The 19,999-nt window shown below is 37.5% G+C and overlaps 1 protein-coding gene and 1 non-coding gene across 2 annotated transcripts; one reads left to right on the plus strand and one right to left on the minus strand.

Annotated features, from left to right (window-relative positions):
• The first annotated feature begins 2,230 nt into the window (after positions 1–2,230).
• Positions 2,231–2,338, plus strand: LOC114466271 (U6 spliceosomal RNA). The gene has a single exon (XR_003674420.1). It is a non-coding gene; the product is annotated as a U6 spliceosomal RNA (small nuclear RNA).
• Positions 2,339–14,828: 12,490 nt separating this feature from the next.
• foxl1 (forkhead box L1) lies at positions 14,829–16,071 on the minus strand. Its single transcript, XM_028450571.1, has one exon. The coding sequence runs from the start codon at positions 15,974–15,976 to the stop codon at positions 14,933–14,935; it is 1,044 nt and encodes a 347-aa protein (XP_028306372.1). The 5' UTR covers positions 15,977–16,071; the 3' UTR covers positions 14,829–14,932.
• Between the last annotated feature and the right edge of the window lie 3,928 nt (positions 16,072–19,999).

Consider the following 19,999-nt stretch of genomic DNA (forward strand, 5'->3'; position numbering starts at 1 on the left):
ATTTGCTTTCTCGTAAAAAAAAAAAAGTCATCGATAAATCGAAATGTTTATAATTAAATATAAATGTTAATTCTAACGTTAAATCTAAATGGCAAACATTAAATCTATATGTTAAATCTAAATCTAAATGTCACAGGAGAAACTAAATATTTGGCTAATATGCAAATTCACCGTAATATACCAACATAAAAACTTATTGCGGTGAATTTGCATATTAGATAAATATTTAGTTTCACCATGAGATTTAGATTTAAGATTGATATTTAACATTTAGATTTAACAATTCCAACTAACGTTGACATATTTTTATGAGAAAAAAAATGACAAATTACACAAGTATTGCTGTAAATATAGTCAAAAGTAACATTAAAAAAATCACATCGTTTGTTGCTAAATTTTGGAAAAACTTTATAATCAGCGCCCCATAAATGTCTGACTGATTAACTGGTGTGTACCATGTAAATATGTTGTTTGTTTTTTTTTCTTTTGGAAATGTGACATTTGCCTTTGTAAAAGTGCATTTTGGACCCACGTGCACGTCTCCTAACACCCTGTGTGTCACTTTTATCACTGTGCATAGATAACAGTGCAACAGCTTCAGTGTCAATAGATTAGTCTTCTAGCTGTCTGCAGTATTTATTGAATATTCCCCTGTGTGTCTGTGTCTGTGTTTCTGTCCTAAGATGTATTCAGTGACCATGTTGCAAATTAAGTGCTTGATTGTTCCTCTGACTCCATGTATTGATCTGTATGTTGTTAATGTTTGCACAGCATGAGCCTTTTGCACTACATTCACGCATGTCTTCTCAGTCCTTATGGAAATCCTGGTCCTTAGGTATTATAGGAATGTGTAATGTTTGTTTGTTTTTAAATTGAAATATGGAATATGATGATATTTGAGTCCACTGGGTTGATTTTAATCAGCTGTTTGTATATTGAGGCTCATGTTAATGCTGACAGTGACAGAAAAAAAACTTTAAAAAAAATAATTTTTTTGAAGTTTCTTCTTTTTTGTCTTGAAAGTTAAAGAAAAATGATGGGTACAATGTAATGTGATCATAGTCGATGAATCCACCTCCATTGCACATTTCATATGGCAAGCATAAGTCAGATATCATTATTCTGACTAATATATTATAGTTTATCTTAGTTGTCAAGTAAAATGACTAAATTGGGGTTGATTCTACTGTCTCTATTCCTTTTTTTTTTTTTTTTTAACTGAAAGTGAAGAAATTGATTACAGTACTAAGTTTACTATTACTATAATGCAGTTTTCCCAGCATGCTTTGCAGTGTTGTGGTTTCAAACTGGATTTTATTTTATTTATTTAATAAATGGAGGATTCATACTTCAATATTTTATTTATCACAGAAATAAATTTTATTTGCGTTTGAATTTCACACTAAAAAGGACACGTTGTTGCTCTTTTAAAAAGAGTTCTCGGCATTCCTAACACATGAAACATTATTGTAAAAACACATTAAAACGCAAAGCCAAAGTTCTAAATTGACTAAATAAAAAGCATTCAGAAAAAAGGAATTAATTGAATTGCTCTTGCTGTTGTTGACAAAACTCTATAATGATACGGATTAAGAAATATTTGAAATGTTAGAAAATATGCATTGCCAAATTACTACAATTATTTTTGTTGAATTTTAAAAATCAATTGACAATCACACGTTTATTAACAGCTTCACAAAAACCACTACAATGTAAAGTATAGGTATTTTCTTATTGTGTTTTTGTTCCTAAGGAGCGTTGCTTTCGTTGGCCTGTAAAGTGCAGTGGTGACATCTACAGGTGAATGTGTGTAACTACAGTGGATCCTTTAATAAAGATAACACACAAAGCGAGTGACAAACAAAAGGTTAGAATATTTTATTTGTATCAGGTTGCAACATGTGAGACAGCATTCTGCGTTCTATATTGTCAATTATTAACCAGAATGCACCAAATTGAGACACAGTCGTCCTCTCTGCGTTGCCAATATATCCCAGAAGCCTTTGCGCGCTACTGAAGCAATGTTAAAGCGGCTTTAGACGTAAAATCAGTTTAAAAACGTATTTTATACTTCATTATATTATATATTATTATCCTTGTCAAAAAAATAATCATTTAAAATCTACCTTTAAAAATAATGTTTTTAAAAACCACGTGTTTTTTAAAACCATCTCTCAGATGTACTGAGCGATTCCTACCTTTAAATAATGATGGGGCGCTGTTCTACAATGTGCAGCAACTTGCTGCACGTACACTAAAATTGGAACGATACAGAGAAGATTAGCATGGCCCCTGGCGCAAGGATTACACGCACAATCGTGAAGCGTTCTCAATTTTCGTTTTTTTTAATAATTTAATTTTACCATATTGTCACTTTTCTGTGTATGGCTGATCAACCTGTGTACGTAATTTCTCCAAATCACAATAAGCCGTGTTTAAAGAGTCAAAATACATGGATTAACATTTACGAGAGGTGTAAAGAAAGAGTACTGACAATAATTTATTTTCTGTATTTTCTTTCAAATCCAACGATTTGTGGCTCCCACTCCTATAAAAGTTCCCCATCCCTGGTGTAGAAGAACAAAAATGTAAAACTATGCTTGTGGAAGAAATGTAGTATAAAATATTTTAAAAAGTTAAAAAAAAAAAGACTTAGATTTAAAGCTGCGGTATGTAAGTTTATTTGGCATCATTTGGTCAAAAATCCATAATCATCTTTGAGCATATTGTACAGTAGCAGCGTCAAGATTTTGATTGTGGGTGGACCCCCAGAAAACTGGATAGGCCACTTAAAATAAGCGAACTCCCAACTCCTAACGTTTTCCCCTTTATCTCTGTTTCAGCGCTTTTGCACTGACGCTGCATTCAAGGCAACTCCCAACTCTGCCTTTCTCATTTGAAAACTCTGAGAAATTACAATAAAGACAATAATGCTTGTGTGATTAAAGCTATAATTACTTTGAATAGCATTTTTATATTGGCCCAACAAAGCAAAGCCACAGTATGAAGCATATTTTAGCAACAAGGCATTCAAAGTGATTCTTTTAAGGCTTGAAAACACATAAAAATGTAATAAATGCCTTTTAAAATCATAAAAACAGTGACCAAATAGCCTGCATTACTGTGTTCCACAGCAGCGTTAAGTCATTTGTGAACATAGTGAATATTCCTTAAGTATTTACCAATAAAATGCTTTTAATCACTGTTTTACCACCAACATTATTATGAAACTCGACGACCCCCAGTCATTAAAGTAATGAAGTAAATGTCCTCCGAGAAGCCGCAGGGGTTGGAACTGTCGCCACCTCCGTTCACAGATTTTTTCGGGTCACAGACTTTTGCAAAACAGCGCTAACGGAGCCTCCGTTCTGCGCTGCTGATGTTTTCCAGATCCGCTTAATACACATACATGTTACCACTACAGCTAACGTTAGCATGTATATTAGCCGTAGTATCTGCCTACCAGCTGCAGTTTGAGCACAAACCATTAAGGAGCAAGAAATGCTTGATGTTGTGCTGCCTTGTCGTGCTGGGGTGCTAAGACCCTCGTTTGCTGTGTTGCGCTGCCAGCTTGGGCAAAAGTCAGGTACTGCGACTAGTCGATGTCACGTGGACAGAGTCGCGAGACAACACTAAAGTCTACTAGTTGACTAATATACTAGTCTGTTCAACCCCTAGTAGCCCGGCCTAAAAAGTCGCTAAGAGCGTTCACAAAAGATACCGGTAAGGGAGGCTAAGTTTCAGTTTAAAAACGGAGCGGAGAGAGGAATCTACATACTGCAGCTTTAATGATACATTTTAGGAAATCTCTCCCTCCTTTCGTTGCTACTGTCATGTCCAAAGTAGCCAGTAGAGGGCGCCAGATATTTAACCAAAAGTTATATTTCACATCTACGTCAAACTCTGAATTTCTCGAACAAAAAAAATCTAAATCTTTTGAATATAATTTAAAAAGATTAAAAACACAATAAAAAAAAAAAAATAAGTAATATGACTGCAGATCCATGCAGGTTTCTATGAGTTCGTGTATGTGTGCAGCAGTCAGCACTGGATACTTCAGGAAACCGATGCAGCGGTACAATGTGCTGGAGTGTTTAATGTTTGTGGTTCGAGGTCAAAGCGGCCCTCACGCTGTCCATTCCAGCTCTACGTACAAATAAACAGCGGTCATGCTAGCTGTGCTCTGATTGGACACCAGCTAATGAACTGTGAAAGGCCAGTCAGCAGAGTGGCACCGTGCTCCTTTTAATTAATACCAGACCTCCTCTAACAAAGCTCTTCTGATTGGCTCTCTGCAGACGGACGTGCAGCAATGCACAAAGGAAACTAGAGTCAGGTCATGTGACAACCAGCTCACCAGATCATCTGATTCAACGCCTACAGATCTCTTATCATAGATATATAATCTAGGGCTGTCACTTTAACTCGTTAATTGTGATTACTTAATTGAAGGAAAACTTTACAAGCTAAAAAAATAAGCGTTAATGGCTTTTTTTAGCACTCCAAACAGCGTGGAACCATTCTTATTTCAAAAGTTCCCGGTATACCCATAATACTGATGCACAGGCTACAATAACAAGACGTGAGAATGCCGAGCTGCTCAGCTTCGTTTGCGTTCATTTTGGCTAAAAACACCAGATGTAAAACTAAAGCCTGGTTGTGTGCAAATTGTGCAAAAAAGAGTTTGCCTTATCACTGGAGCTTTGTAGCTTCCGCTACCACCTCAATGCTAAACATGTAGCAGCTAGCACGGACAGCTAGCGCAGACGCACGGACTGCTGCAAGCCGTGACTAACAAATGAACAAACTCACTGCATAAATATTGAAATCTGACGGAGAGAAAAAGCAACAAGTTCGGTGTCAGAAAAGTCTTCTTACCGTTGTGCTAACTTATGACGTTTTATTTCACTTGTATTTTCTGTTATTCGGAGATTGACTAAAGTTCACAGAGATATGACGCACAGCCCTTGGGACTAGTTTCAAACACAGAGGAATATAAATGTCTACGTCTGCATCTGTTCTAGTCTGTTAAAAACAAACAATAAATTACTTTATAAAGTCACTTTGTTATACATCAATATTTTTGATCTGCCACAATAATGTAATTTAAATGAAAATACCTCAAGTTGAGGGCGTTACTCAGCATTTTTTAGGTGCGATTAAAAAAGAGATTAATTAGACTAATTAATTACAGAGCATGATGAATGAATCTCTTGTCAGCACTAATATCATCACATCATGTGAACCTACGGAGGTTTACTGTACTTTAGTTCTGTTTGATTTTAGTTTTGCTATGTTTATTGGATGTTTAGATGCTGCACAGTTCACAGTGAGGATGTGTTTCCTCTTCTTGTTTGATTAAGGGCCTAAACCAGGGTTGGGGTCAACTACATTTTTCAGTTACAATTACATTTTCAATTACCCATGTTCAATTACAATCCTATTACGATTACAAAGACAAGCATTTTTTCCAATTACAATTGTTTTTTATCCTCAGGAAGTCAATTACAATTACATTCTCAATTACTAAAGTTCATTTACAATTAATCACATTTACTGAGCCTCAAATAAACAACCTAATAAAAGTTAACCTTCCCCTTGTGTTAGCTTTCTGTTAGCATCTCTTACTATAACGGCTCCTAAATCAGCTGTAAATTACACCTAAAACTAATATCTATCATCTAATTTCCTTCCTATCTATTATTTACCTTGTTTGGCTTCATAATCATTGAAAATAAAGGTTTTAATATTATTGGTGTGGGCATCTGAGCCTTTTTTGTGTCAGTATACCCCTAGATTTATTTATTTTATTTGTTTTTATTATAAAACATGGGAAAGCTTACATATTTTAATAATTGTTAACTACATATGTGTAGAACTGTCACATGGTTCCCCTGTTTTGTGTTAAATTATATTTGTATATAATATATACAATATATATTTGTATATAATATATACAATATATATTTGTATATAATACATACAATATATATTTGTATATAATATATACAATATAATATATTTATATTTTATATTTGACCAATTTTTATCGAATTTTAATGGCAATTACAATTACAAAGTCAATTATCTGAACTCAACTACAATTTAATTACAAGTACGACAGCAACAGTTTTTAAAATTACACCAGAATTGTAATTAATTATCAATTAGGCAATCACAATTGTAATTGAGCCCAACCCTGAGGCCTACAGACCTGGGCCAATCTGTGCCATTCCCAAACACGTCTGGATCATTTAGCCAGTGTGAGCTGAACTGTCCTATGCTTAAGTTGGCACGCATCACTGGTACTGCTTGGTTGTAAGAGATGTGCCTGAGCTCAGTACATTTGTTCAGGTGCATGCACATGCAACGTCCAATATGTTGTGGTGTGGTATGTTTGTTGTAATCAGACCTCCACAACGGCAATCGCAAGTGCAAAGAAACAGTATTTAGTGCCTCCTGAATCGATTTCTTTCTAAAGTTTTTATCATTTCCTGTCATCTCCCTCCTGATGTGGGACCAAGACTGACTCTTGTATTTTTAGTTCACGCTCTAATCAAAATAATTTCTAACATCATTTTGTGTATTTTTTCGTGTCATTTTGTGTATTTCTGGTGTCATTTTGTTGTTGCTTGTCTGTTCTTTTTTTTTTTTTCCAGTATATTTTTATCTTTTTTTGTGTGTTTTTTTGTTGTAATTGTTGTGCGTTGTTGGTATTATTTACATTATCCTCTCAGTGTGTGTGTTTTTGGAGGCATTTGGTTGTTTTTTTAATGCCGTTTTGCACGTTTCTCTGTTATTTTTGTGTATTTTGTAGCGATCTTGTGTGTTTTTCTCTCATTTAGTTTGTCTTTGTTGTTGTTTTGTGTGTTGCTGGTAATAGTAAGTAATTTTCTCTCTTAGTGTGTGTGTTTTTGGTGTGATTTTGTGTATTTGTTTGTCTGTTCTTTTTATTATTCAGTATATTTTTCTCTTATTTTGTGTGAGTTGCTGGTAATATTTAGTATTTTTATAATTTTTAACGAGAAATAACTATTATAAAACCCCATATTTTCATTGCTTTCATTTCTTAATTTTCCTCTCTCTCTCTCAAGTACCCCCTGTAGTGCCATTGCGTACGCCTACGGGTACACATACCCCCATTTGAGAAACACTGCTCTAAAAGATGAATGAACAGCATCAACATAAAATAATATTTCAGACATTTTTTGGGGACATAGATATGTACTGTTTGTCACAGCTGTGCCGCGTCCCCGTCTTGATGCTGGGTTTGCAAAGAAACAGCTGTGATGGATTCATCTTCTCCTGTTTATTATGGTTTGAGTGTTCAAATGTGTGTGTGTTTGAATATGTGTCCTTTGCAACACTATTGCTGGTTTGCAGAGATGTTTGTGTGCAGTGTGTGTAGTCAGCCCTGTGATGCAGCTCCACTTCCTACTGGATTAAGTGTTGGAGTCAGGGTGGTCCCAGTCTGGGGTGGTAATCCTGCTGCTGTGTACAAGGCCTCCTGCCATATATGTGCACATACACACACTCATATACACACACAACACTCATGGGACTGCAGTTATTTATTTAGAGTTGGTGAAAGCAAAGCTGCAGAGATGTTGAAAAGTTTTTCTGTCAATTAAAAGCCCATCTAGGGCAGGATGGGAATGTTTTGTCTTGCAGGATTTTGAGTCTTTTGGACCTCGACAGCAACGCTCTCACTTTAAACGCGGTGTAAATATTTGTTTCTGTGTGTTGCACTGCTTATAAATAAATATGCAGGAATAATTTCATTGTTTGGTTTGAATATGCAGCAGGCGTAGAGAGGACAAGAACCACCACAGCCTGCAAAGGCATTATGGATAAACAAACATGTTCAGTTTTATTTCTGTGCTCAATGGATTGTAATAAGAATCCAACATTCATTTTTATGCTCGCTTCAGATGCCGCTCATTGATTCACAACAAATACATATTTCAAACTTTGCAGACTTTTGGTGAAATTCCACATATTCTATTCAGACAACCAGAAATACATGAAAATATTTATTTATCCATTTCCAAATGGTTGTCATCCTAATCTTAGAAGAAAATAAGATATTTTCCCAGAATACATTTTGATGATTCAAAGCCAAAAGGCGAAAATATTAGAAAACATGATTAAATGGCTTTAATTTTAGTCTAACAACTAATAAAGTAATCTTCATATACAGTATGTAGTTCTTTCCCTACAGATAAAAAGCAACACAAAATGCAATGTAGTACAGAATAGCTACATATCATATATGCTAATGCTAATGGCAATGCAAGACCAAGAAAGAGGCACTATTTAGATGTTTTTATGAATAACATCTGTAATTAGAAGCTATAAACTTCACTGACGCTAATGTTGATAACAATTCATTCATGGAATTGATCAGCTGGTCTCTCCATTCAATCGACCAATTTTTTCAACAAAAAGAACGGGCAGAGGTGAGCCCGCCTGTCCGGACGAAACATTTGCTGCCGGATACACGATGGACTCTTGGGATATGTGGAGGGACGTGTGTCTGTCCATCCTTTCCGTTGAGGACGTGGAAGACGTCTACATGATTGGAATTATGGAAGCAGGTATGCTGCCGATTGGAGCTGGCAGCTTTCTGTCACAATTACATTGGCAGCTGTTTTGGGAAGGCTCTTAACACTCAGACTCATGCGATAAACAAACTCAAAAGTAAGCAAGAACCTACTTTGGAACGTTTACGCGGAATTTAAACCAACTTGGAGAAGTGAAATGCTCGGCTTTAGAGTTAGGCCACCTTATGGGATTTACTGCTAGAGACCGGGACTCAAGGCTAACGGAATTGTGTTTAGCCTGACAGAAAACAAAACGCTTATCATCATTGAATCCCCTCACAACCTGGCCGTTCAAGGCTGGTTCATCTATTCACCCAGGATGTTTGTGTAGAAATGACGCTCCGTCCCCCAGCTCCTCCTCCTCCTCTTCCCCCATTGCCACCTGGAACTTTGTTTCTGAATCAGATCTACCCAAGGTGGTCACACGTCATCTGACTGGGACTGAACAGAATGAAGCAAGCACATCATGTTTTGACAATCCTTTTCTCCACCCCAAACCCTCCACCATAAAGTAACAAGTTACTCATTCACCCATTATGAGTTCATTGAACCACTGCAGAGGTCCTTTCTACTGACAACAATAGCTAATGCTAATGCTAATGCTAATGCTAATGCTAATGCTAATGCCTAATCCCAGTTCAAATAAGACCAAAATAGAAACACCATTTGAATGTTTTCATAAATAACACATGGTGTGACACATTATAAACCTCTGTGACATAATGCTGGTACTAAATAATGAGTTAACTGAACCACATAGAGATGCTAAAGCTAGCTGCTACCTTAGCATAGGGTAACTCAAAACCGGTGTCATGTACTGAGTTCACATTGTACTGAGATTGTATATGTGCATGCGCGCACATGAGCACTACCGAAAAATTGATTTTTGCTAAAAAAAAATAATAATTCATTTTTGTTTATTTTTGTTTTCAAAGTGAACGGACACGTGTTTTATTTGTTTATTTGATTATGTTAGGGTTATAATCTCAGCACGGAGGTAAACTCAGACCGTGACACCGGGACATTAATTTAACCAAAGAAGACGACAGATTTTCAAAATAAGCTATTTGCATAGGTAACGTTTCTTTTTTCTTCCTTTTGGATGAAATGTATTATTGCAATGGATGAACCAAAAAAAGCAACATTTTAAGTGAACATAAAATTGTTTTGAATAATCAAAAAAGTAGTTTGGCATGTTGAAGGAGAAAGCGAACGAGTAATGTTGTCATCGACCGACTGCCATCGACCAATGCTGATTGGTCGATGGCAGTTTTTTATTTGGTTTATATTGTAAGCGCTACTATGGCAACTGTTGTGATTGATATCTCACAGTCACAGAGATCACGTTTTTAAGCTAAATGCGCTGCTGCTTTCAGGGTCTTTCCTGTCAGCAGACGTTCATTTATTATAAAACAAACAGCACATAACACTGAAAACTGGGATTGTCTGGGTAAATCTGGACGTCTGGTCACCCTACCTCAGCAACATAAAACTGCATGTCTATTGCTTTCTTCATGCACTACAAAACACACATTATAACATTTCATTCATTCACTTTAATAGATGATTCATTCCTACAGTTGCAGATTATTTTTCAATTCTTTGCTTCACAACATCTCAGTGGAAGCACGCGTATGATTGTGTCCATGTGGTGAACGACATCTCTCCTGCTGTGGAACACATAAAGGATTTATAGAAGTGCTGTGCGTCAGGAAAACTAACTTGATTGGTGCCTAATTTGGCCTCGAACAAGCCCATCAATCTTCATCACGGCCACACCCTCCCACCCAGTGTTGAGTATGTATTTGGACAAGTGCAGTCAGTTTATGTAAAGAGTTAAAAAATATAATAAACACATGGATTAGAGGCCCATTGGAGCCCACAACTCCCAAACTGAGACAGGACGTGATTAGACATGAAATAGAGATGGTGATGCTTACCACAGTTGAAGTCATTTTTTCAGCTGAAAGTTTCAACTCAACCACAATTAAAGTCAGTTCAACATGCTTATTAGTTCAAATCTGATTAACAGTTTCAAAAGGAAATATAGGGAGAGGTCAGGAGAGCTTGACTGTGTGTCTTAGATTAACAGTTTTTGAACCAGAACCAGAAGATAAAATAATGGAGTTCCTTCCTCTAAATGTTGTTTTTTTAATAAAACAGTATTTCATTTACTTTATTCTTCCTCTTTAAACTGTAGACTGTGCACAACATCAGTACCATATCTTATGTAGCAGTTCTTTTTGAACAGTTTAGAGCAGCGGTGTGAAACTCATTTTAGTTCAGGGGCTAAATACGGACAAGTTTGATCTCCAGTGGGGAATCAAACAGTTCCAACACAAGTGCTACTTTGCATTTCCATGTATAAATGACATAAAAGCGTATGTAGGTTTAGCGTATATAAGACACTTTGGTCAAAGTGTCTTATTTGGTCAAATAATTTGATGATTGACTAAGCAGGATTTTGGAAAAACTAGGTTTGTTCCAACAAGTCAAGAGTAAAAATGACTTCCATCGTGTTATACAAGCACTGGAAAACTGGAAACCCCTGTAAATATTGTTGAGTTTCATCAAATTTGTGACAAATTTAAAGAAACTCCACTTTAAGAATTGTAAAGTTTTACTTCCAAATAAAGCAAAACATATCCAAAATAAATGTTGTGTTTTTTAAAGTGTATTGGATGCCAATATTTATGTTTGGATATGATACAGTGATGTAAAATTACTCACAATTTCTGGATAATTTCAATAAATAATTCCCATGAAAAGTTTCTATTTTTTTAAATATTGTCAAAATTCCAGAGTTTAAGTTCTTGTGGAAATTTGTCAGATGTTTTTCACCCCTGTGCATATCCACAACTAAATTATTTGGTAACTTACACAATGATTCATGTTTTCTCACTCATTTTGACTTTACTTTGCGGCCCGGATTGAATGTTTAAAAGGGCCAGATTTGGCCTCCGGGCCTTGAGTTTAACACGTGGTTTAGAGGAATATACAGAAGGATGGGCCACTTAATTCACTGCCATCTTACCAGAGACCAGTCGCCTCAACTAAGACGCCATTATATTTAAAATGTTCTTTTGGGTATTTGTTTTACATTTTAGGTTTTTCTTTATTTTACGTCTATAAAGTGGAAGTGTTCACAGACTTGGACTTATTTTAGAAGAGCACCATCATATTCCTTGTTTTATCTGCTGTTGACAATTATTCATTCATTCTTTTCTCCCCAGAAAGTAGTTTCTCACTCTCTTTTTTAATCAATGACACATGTCCCTGAACATTAGTGCACGTGTCCAACGGCTTGGTTAAAAACATAAATCTGTGTCTGTTTCTTGCTTTGTGTGATGAAGGTCTCAAACACCGCGGTGAGTCAACCAGATCAAAGCTCGTGGTGTAAACACAGGGAGCGTCAGCAGGAAAAAGGCCTTTTTTATGTCTGCTCTGTTTAAATACATTCAAAGATAAACTTGACCTTGACTTATAGTGTCCATAAAGCAGTGTCTATGTGAAATATAATGAATATGTTCCAAACTATTGCACAGATTTAACCACAAAAAATACACCAAGACAAACAGTTCAGTTCTGTTATTTCACAGCACATACATGGAGGAGGATGTCTGAGGAGGATCGTAGAGTATTTAAACACTCTCTCACACACACTATGTGCTTTAACTGGCTCCACTGGAGCTGGATGTGCAGATCCAGCACCAGTGGAGCCAGTTAAAGCCTTTAAATCCCACAGACACAGCTGATGAGGTCTAATCCACACCTCTTTTGTTTTCTCTACACTCGTCTGTCTCCATCCTCATCTCCAACATGTTTTATTTACACTTCCGACCAAAAGAATCCTATACACAGGAAATGCTTGTGTATCTGAGTTCCTCCTCTTAAATGTGGGCAGCTTTATTTATTTCAAACAAACATTCCTGATGTGCAGAGCAACCATCCGCTCGGCCCTGAGACCTTGAGTCCTGAGTTAATTTAGAGCTCAGTTTGAACCCAGCCTTTGATTTCATACACGGGTCATTTATTCTGCAGTAAATCTAAGCATTAAAAAAATGTACACGGACATAGGAGGTTTTTCTCCTACTGTTTGACAAGTTTTTCTGAACAAATATCACTGGTAGAGTAGACATGCATTACATGGTTAATGTTTGTGTGGTTTGTGGATTTGGCTTAAGTTGATGGATCTGATGAAGTTTAAAACTGCTCAAATTGTGTACAAAGCAAAATGCAGAGCACTGCCAAGGAACTTATTGAGATTTTTCTCACACAGACAAGGAGAGTCTGGAAAATGCTGAAAAGCATACTTTTCAGTTTGTGGCAGGGGTGGACTGGCCATCTGGCATACCGGGCCGTCGACCCAAAGTGGGCCGGTCCAGTCCGCCACGTTTTTGGGGTTTTTTGACAGGTGAGCGGAGGCACACATGGTAACAGGTCGCCAAAAATGTGCCAAAAGCAGCCAAGAGTGGCCAAAAATTGGCAAATAAAGAGGAAGGTGGTATGTAATGGCAAAGAATAGCTTAAATGGGCAAAATGTGCCAAAACAATAGTGAAAAAGGGCAAAAATATGGAACTTAAAGTGGCAAAATGTAGGGAAAAAAGAAACAAGTGGTATTAGTTGAGCAAATGGTAGCTTATTTGGATAAAAAGAAGTGGCCCAAAAAATTAAAGAAAGGACCAAAATTTGATAAAAGTGTTAAAAAGAACTTGCAAAAATGGACAAAAATTAGGAAAAAAATTGATGTTTATTGGCAAAAGGTAGCTTATCTCTGGTAATAATGTAGACCGGTCTGGACAGAAAATGCCAGGGCTGAATTTTTGTCCCTGTCCACCCCTGGTTTGTGGGGTAACCCTTTGGAAAAGCCGTTGTGTTAAACTAAGAAATCTGTAACAACATGAATAATATTAAATATTGAGCAAGTGTTACAGTAATAGATCAGTACAAAGGATTAGAATCTTGTGTGTAAATGGACGTGTTATATATGATGTTATATATGTATAGGTATATGTACTGGTATGTATGTTTTTATTTGCGTATTGTGTGTATATTGTGTATTTGCTCAGGGATCAGAATTTGAATAAGCGTTACAGCTTTCTTCTATCCTTTGTCAAGCATTGCTATAGAGTTCTTTTTTGTGAGGTTTTGTTTGCTGTATATTACAGTATTTGTTGTTTTTATGTTTGAGATAAATAAATAAAATGAAATAAATATAATACAGTTGTATTTGTAAAAGATATTTGCTCTTTCGTGATATTTGGCTGAAATTGGGATATCATGTTTTATTCCATCAGTTTGTGTGTGCGTGCGTGCGTGCGTGCGTGTGTGCGTGCACATGGAAATGACTCCCAAAATACACAAAATGGCAGAAAAACACACTATGTGACAAAAACAAACCAACCATTTGTTCTTTCCTATATTAATGCTCCAATTATGTCATTATAAAAATGATGACATGTTAAAAATGTGACCTTTGGATCAGACCATCGCACTGTAATAAAAGTGTATTAGCATCATACACCATATCTCCATTTCCTGGTCACTTATCTGTGGCAGTTCACAGCCTTTTACTCAGGAGAGAACATGCAAACTGCCCAACACTGTGCTGCTGTCCTAAATAAATGACTCAGTAAATCAATGAATAGACCCTGATGATGAGTGACCACATGAATGAATTATAATAGAAAAACATAGAAAATCTGTGATCTGAAATCAATGAAGTTTGTTAATACTTAAACTGAAACATCCTCTCATGGAGCACACATGACCATGAAAAAAAAAAAAAAACACTTTGCTTTTATACTTTTTCTGAACAGATTTTATTTTATTAATTCTGATTTCAATCTTTAGACGATTTCCTACCTTAACATAAGGCATAATAAATCATGTCCCACAGTTTGCTACCAAACTAAACTTTATTTAATATGTAAAATTGATAAATATAAATCATAGGAAAGGACAGCCAATATTTTTGTGTTACATTAACATGTGATTAAACCTGAAAGGACAATAATACATAACCATCAAAAGAAGGTGAAAGAATAGTATTCATGTGTGTGTGGACAGTGGAAACAAAACTGTTGTGGTGCAATTTACTACCAATCTGACCATTACGCATGCGTGTAATGAATGACGCATGCGTGTTTATGTTTAATCGTTTTTCTTTAATCACAGTATATCAGCGAAGGAAAAGAAAGAAATGGAAACATTAGTGTGTCTCATTCTTTTGGTGTTTTGTTTGCAGGCTTTAGGACATTGGATAAAGACTATTACTGCGTAAAAATCAGCATCGGTGCGTAAACATCCAGCGGAGGGTAAATGGTGTTCAGTGAAAATGCAACAACTTGTCCGGACATGTGAGAGAGAGATAAGAGCACAGGGGGAATCCCATGTGGCACCAATGAGGCTGTCGAGTGCTGAACAGCACAGATGTGCCAACAGCTGGAGCCTGAATCTGCGCCGACAGCCCGAAGACGCCGCTGCGCGTTTGGTCCTCGCCTTTGGATAAGATGCTCTCGATGCTGAAGCCTTTGGTTTTATCTCGGCTCGGGACACGTGCACTTATGTTGGTGTTTCCCGCGCTCAGTGACCCCCCGTCCCTTTTCTCCTCCTGCTCCTGTGGGGGCGCACCTGGAGGATGCGCAAACTCCAACATGCGTCCGAAATGTTTTGGATCAGCAGGGGTGTGTTTGTTTAGTGATACTTTGAATTTGTGTTCCGGTGAGTTTTGGAATATTATATTCTTCAGAAGAGGTTGTTTTGCAGCCTGCTGTTTATCAGTTTTCTGTGCAGCAGGTGCCTCCGCTGTCACTGAACCTCTCCGCAGGTCCTGAGAGGTCTGGGTGTCCCCTGAGAGGCCCGGGCCCCTGGTGCGCTTGTGCCCTGAAGTTTTTAAATCCACGCCCTCCAGCTGACCTTTTGCCTTGCGCTTTCTCCGACGGTAGTTGCCGTTTTCAAACATGTCCACACACTTGGTGTCCAGCATCCAGTAGCTGCCTTTGCCCGGCCGGCCCTTTTCTCTGGGCACTTTGATGAAGCAGTCGTTCAGGGACAGGTTGTGTCTGATGGAGTTCTGCCAGCCCTGTTTGTTGTCGTGGTAAAAAGGAAAGCGGTCCATGATGAACTGGTAGATGCCGCTGAGCGTTGCGCGCTGCTCCGGTGCGCTCTTGATGGCCATGGCGATCAGCGCGATGTAGCTGTACGGAGGCTTCTGCGGAGGCTCCTGGTGACGCACAGACAGGAAGCTCAGCGCGCCAGGGGCCACTGCTGACGTGTCCCCACCGTAGAGGTAGATTAACGGGGTTCCGGAGACACTGAGGCCGGAGGATGGCACACCCAGCGCCGGTAGTGTGCTGTGATAGAGCGTCATGGAGCCGGGGACGGTGCCTCTCCTCCTCTGACTGACTACAGCTTCATGAGGGCCCCGGGAACATCTTAATAACTGTTGTGCGTTTGCTGCGTTGTGTTGACTTTGCACTGGGAAATAAATTGTCCATCATAAACAGTCCGCGGTGTCCCAGCCCACCCACATTAATTAAAATTTCATTGCTCTGATACTGCCGGCGCTCCCCTCCTCCGCCCCACAGCCAATGAGGTGCCGCCTTGTTCCCTCATCTGTTTAGAGAATTAGTGGCTTGATAAGTCTGCCCACCCAAGGCGAATCAAGCTGTGTTTATTTGGAAAAATTTCCGGGCACCCAACACATAAACCCACTGATGTGCTGTTTGAAATATCACGTCCACCCCTGACGCTGAGAGTTGCTCACACAGAGAGAACAAGCAAACATTGCAGAGTTTCTCTCTGGGAGTTGGAGCGGGGTCACTCAAAAGAAAACAAAGTGTTTCAAAGGGGGAAAAATGTGCTGCAGCCTCTTTTATTCATGACACAGAGGATGTATGTGGCAAATATTATAACCTCCTGTCACTGATATGATGAGAAGTGCAATAATAACCATAACATCACTGTATACATTAAACATATATTACATATTCTATATTTTTGCTCTGCTGTTTTTCTTTCTCAGCACTGTTGGATATCTATTATACATTCTGCAGCTTGTGTCTTATTTGTGTAATCTTTGAATTATTCCAAAATATTTTGCATATTAGTGCAACCTAAGGAGAAACATCAATATGGTGCTTAAAAAAGGTATTTTTCATCTCTAACCAGAGGAAACTATGACGCTCATGCATTGCATACGCAGAGAGAACATGCAAGAGTTTTAATGCAAGATGTTAGTGAGCAGATGTCACATTATAGTGATTATATGTGAAGAGCCTCCAATTAAGGTCAGTTAAAATTAACATGAATTGTCATCCTGAAAATCAGCGTTTGAAATAAGAAACATTGTGTATCACAGTTTGCACATTTTAATCCAAATTGTGGAATGGAACACTGTTAGTTCTGTGCAATTCATATCACGAGGAATCAAATAGACCACGTGTCAAACTTAAGGCCCGGGGGCCAAATCTGGCCCTTTAAAGCTCCTATTTCAGCCCTCAGGAATAAGTAAAAGCAGCAAAAAACATGATACATTGTGTAAATCACCAACTCATTCAGTTGGTGATATCTCAGTACCTCCAAACAGACACATTCATTGAAACTGCAGATTTTTTGCAGTGGTTACAGTTTTCCCATGCCAACATCACATTACGACTTCAAATTTTTCCAATTTTCCTCAAATTGTTCCCCAAAATGTCCCCAAATTAAACAAAAATTTCTCAGAAAATCAAAGAAATTTAAGATCTTGCAGGCACTGATATTTGTCGCTTATTATTGGATAGCGTCAGTGCCTTACATGAATGGTAAAGTTGCTTGTTTTACCACCTATAATCTGTGACCCACTTGAGATTAGACTGCTCCATATTTGGCCCCTGAATTAAAATCAGTTTGACACCCCATAAAATAGACTGTGTTGCATGGTGATTTCAGGATACATTATAGCCTAATGCGTGGATATAAACGCTGGATTAACAATGGAATAACTTCTAACTGACTCACATCCACTCAGAGTTTCTCACATGCCTCCTGGTAAACTGCAGAAAAATATGAGTTTCATTAAAACTGATGGTTGGTCAAAAAGCTTTGGGAAAAACGGTCAGTTCAAGCTTCTTAGGATAAAGAAAATCTAGATAATCCCCTTTTCTTTATTTTCTATCTTTAAGATTTAAATCTTTCAAGCTTTGAAAACAGAAATAAGTTTATTCCTTGTCTCCCTCCTCCTCGTTGAGTCAGTTGTTGGGACTCTGAACAATGGATTACCTGCATTCAAGCGTTTTTGAGCCCAAACATGGTCAAGGAGTAAATGTTCATGTATCACTTATTGTATTTTATACAGAATATTATGTCTTTGTTGAAATTTTGGTTCAGTTAATGTAAAAAAAACCTTTTTCTTTCAGGCATGAGTTACGCGGTCACGTATTTTACTCTTCTTGATCCTTTAGCTGCGCTACACCCAGATACTAATACAACTCCACAACATAACTATATGTGAAGCCATCATTTTAACTCTTTTTTTTTTGACATTTGAATAACTTCTCTTTCTATTTTTGTCCTTCTGTCTTCTTCTCTCAATTTCTTTAATTGAACAAAGACACCACGTGTCACGAGTTACGTGATTTGAGCACTTCTTTGAGTAATCACTACGTCACCGTGCGTATAAAGTGCTTTATAGTGAATTGCAGCTTCTAAATCACCTCTCATTCTTACTGCAAAGGTTGTACATGTAATAGTCTTTCATTAGAGCTTTCTGTCACATTCTGTACACCTGAATACTTTTGTAGAATCGTTATTGGGAAAACTAGAATGAGTAAATTTGTTAAAAAAAACACTTCATCGTGAAAAGGAGTCGACAAGAGGTGAAGACAATGATTCTTGGAATATGGGGCGCCGATTGTAAAGTTGTGCATGCTAAAAAAAAAACAGCAACTTTTTTTGCAACATTTAGCAACATTTTTTATGTTCCTTTTGATCAAATTTACAGCAATATTTGTGAAATTTGTGATATATTTTTTCTCATAAAAATATAATGTAAAATGTAAATGTTAAATCTAAATGTTAAATGTTAAATCTAAATGTTAAATATTAAATCTAAATGTTAAATGTTAAATCTAAATGTTAAATATTAAATCTAAATGTTGACTCTAAATTACTGTTAGATCTAAATGTCACGGGTGAAACATAAATATTTAGCTAATATGCAAATTCTCCAGAGTGAGCTTTTATTTTGGTACTTCTGGTGATCAAGGGAGTCAGATATAGAGAAAGATGTCTTTGGCATCCGGAGCAGTTTGCTGTGAAGGAAACAGAGAACCTCGATCGAGCTTGTAGCTTTATATGTATCAGGGTTATTGATTATGACTTGTATCAGGGTTATTGACTATGTTAATAAATCTAGTCGTCTGTGTGAGGTGAGGTGTGTGAGGGTTTTGAGTATCCCTTTCAAGAAACAATATGTTGATGATATCAGCAGCTATGCAGAACTGGCACCCTGTCCAGGATGTAACCTACCCTTGTTGAAAGCTGGAGATCGGCCACAGCAGACCCTCCAAAATGAAAGAATGAATAAATACTAGCCTACAACTATAAGATACAGTTAGTTATCAATGTGCCACCATCTCCATGAATCCTTTAAAGTGATTATCTGGAGGATGAAAAGAGAGCGAGAAAATTCAAAAGCCGACGTCTGGATTTCTCTCCGTAAACAGCGCCACTTCCTCCGCCTGCCTCTGCCAATCTACCAGAAGCCACGCCTCTACTTTTGTGCACGCGCATCGCGGAACATAACAACAATGTTTAACACACCAACACACGTGTAGTATTGTTTTTCACTAATAAAACACTTATGATAGTTTACGCGCGCACGCGCATTCACTTTGATTGACAGTCTCCGCTACAGGAAGTTGAAGCCTATTGGCTGGGCGATCGCAATTTATATAGGGGTCTATATGACAAAGGCGGGACTTATATGCATTGTCGTATATGAATGACGACCGACAGTAGACCATAATAAAAGAATAGTTAGGTATTTTTTCGCATTTAAAAAAGAATGATACATAAACATTGATTACTCAGCTTTAAGGAAATGAGTGATTTCAGCTTTCAAGTATAAAATTGTCAAGAAAAAGCTTTTTTTCTTTCCTCCTAAAGGCAACGTCTGGATTTCCTTACAAGGACAACAAGGACAGTGTATTATTTGTAGATGTGTGCGTGATGCTTTATATTATGTATTTTCCTGTTTACAGGTCAGAGGAGGATTATAACAACTTTACAAGTGCGCACAGCTGGTCACTGCTTACATTAGACCTTCAGAGCTTTCAGCCCATGAACTCACAAGTTGCTCTTTTCTGCGTTTGTCTCCCAGCAGGAAGTCAGGCAGTGATTCACTAAACCA

The sequence above is a fragment of the Gouania willdenowi genome, chromosome 6 (genome assembly GCF_900634775.1).
Source record: "Gouania willdenowi chromosome 6, fGouWil2.1, whole genome shotgun sequence".
NCBI classification, from domain to species: Eukaryota; Metazoa; Chordata; class Actinopteri; order Blenniiformes; family Gobiesocidae; genus Gouania; species Gouania willdenowi.

Bases quoted from the DNA above. Each gene is read 5' to 3' on its own strand.
- foxl1 (XM_028450571.1), bottom strand. From the start codon at position 15,976: ATGACGCTCTATCACAGCACACTACCGGCGCTGGGTGTGCCATCCTCC.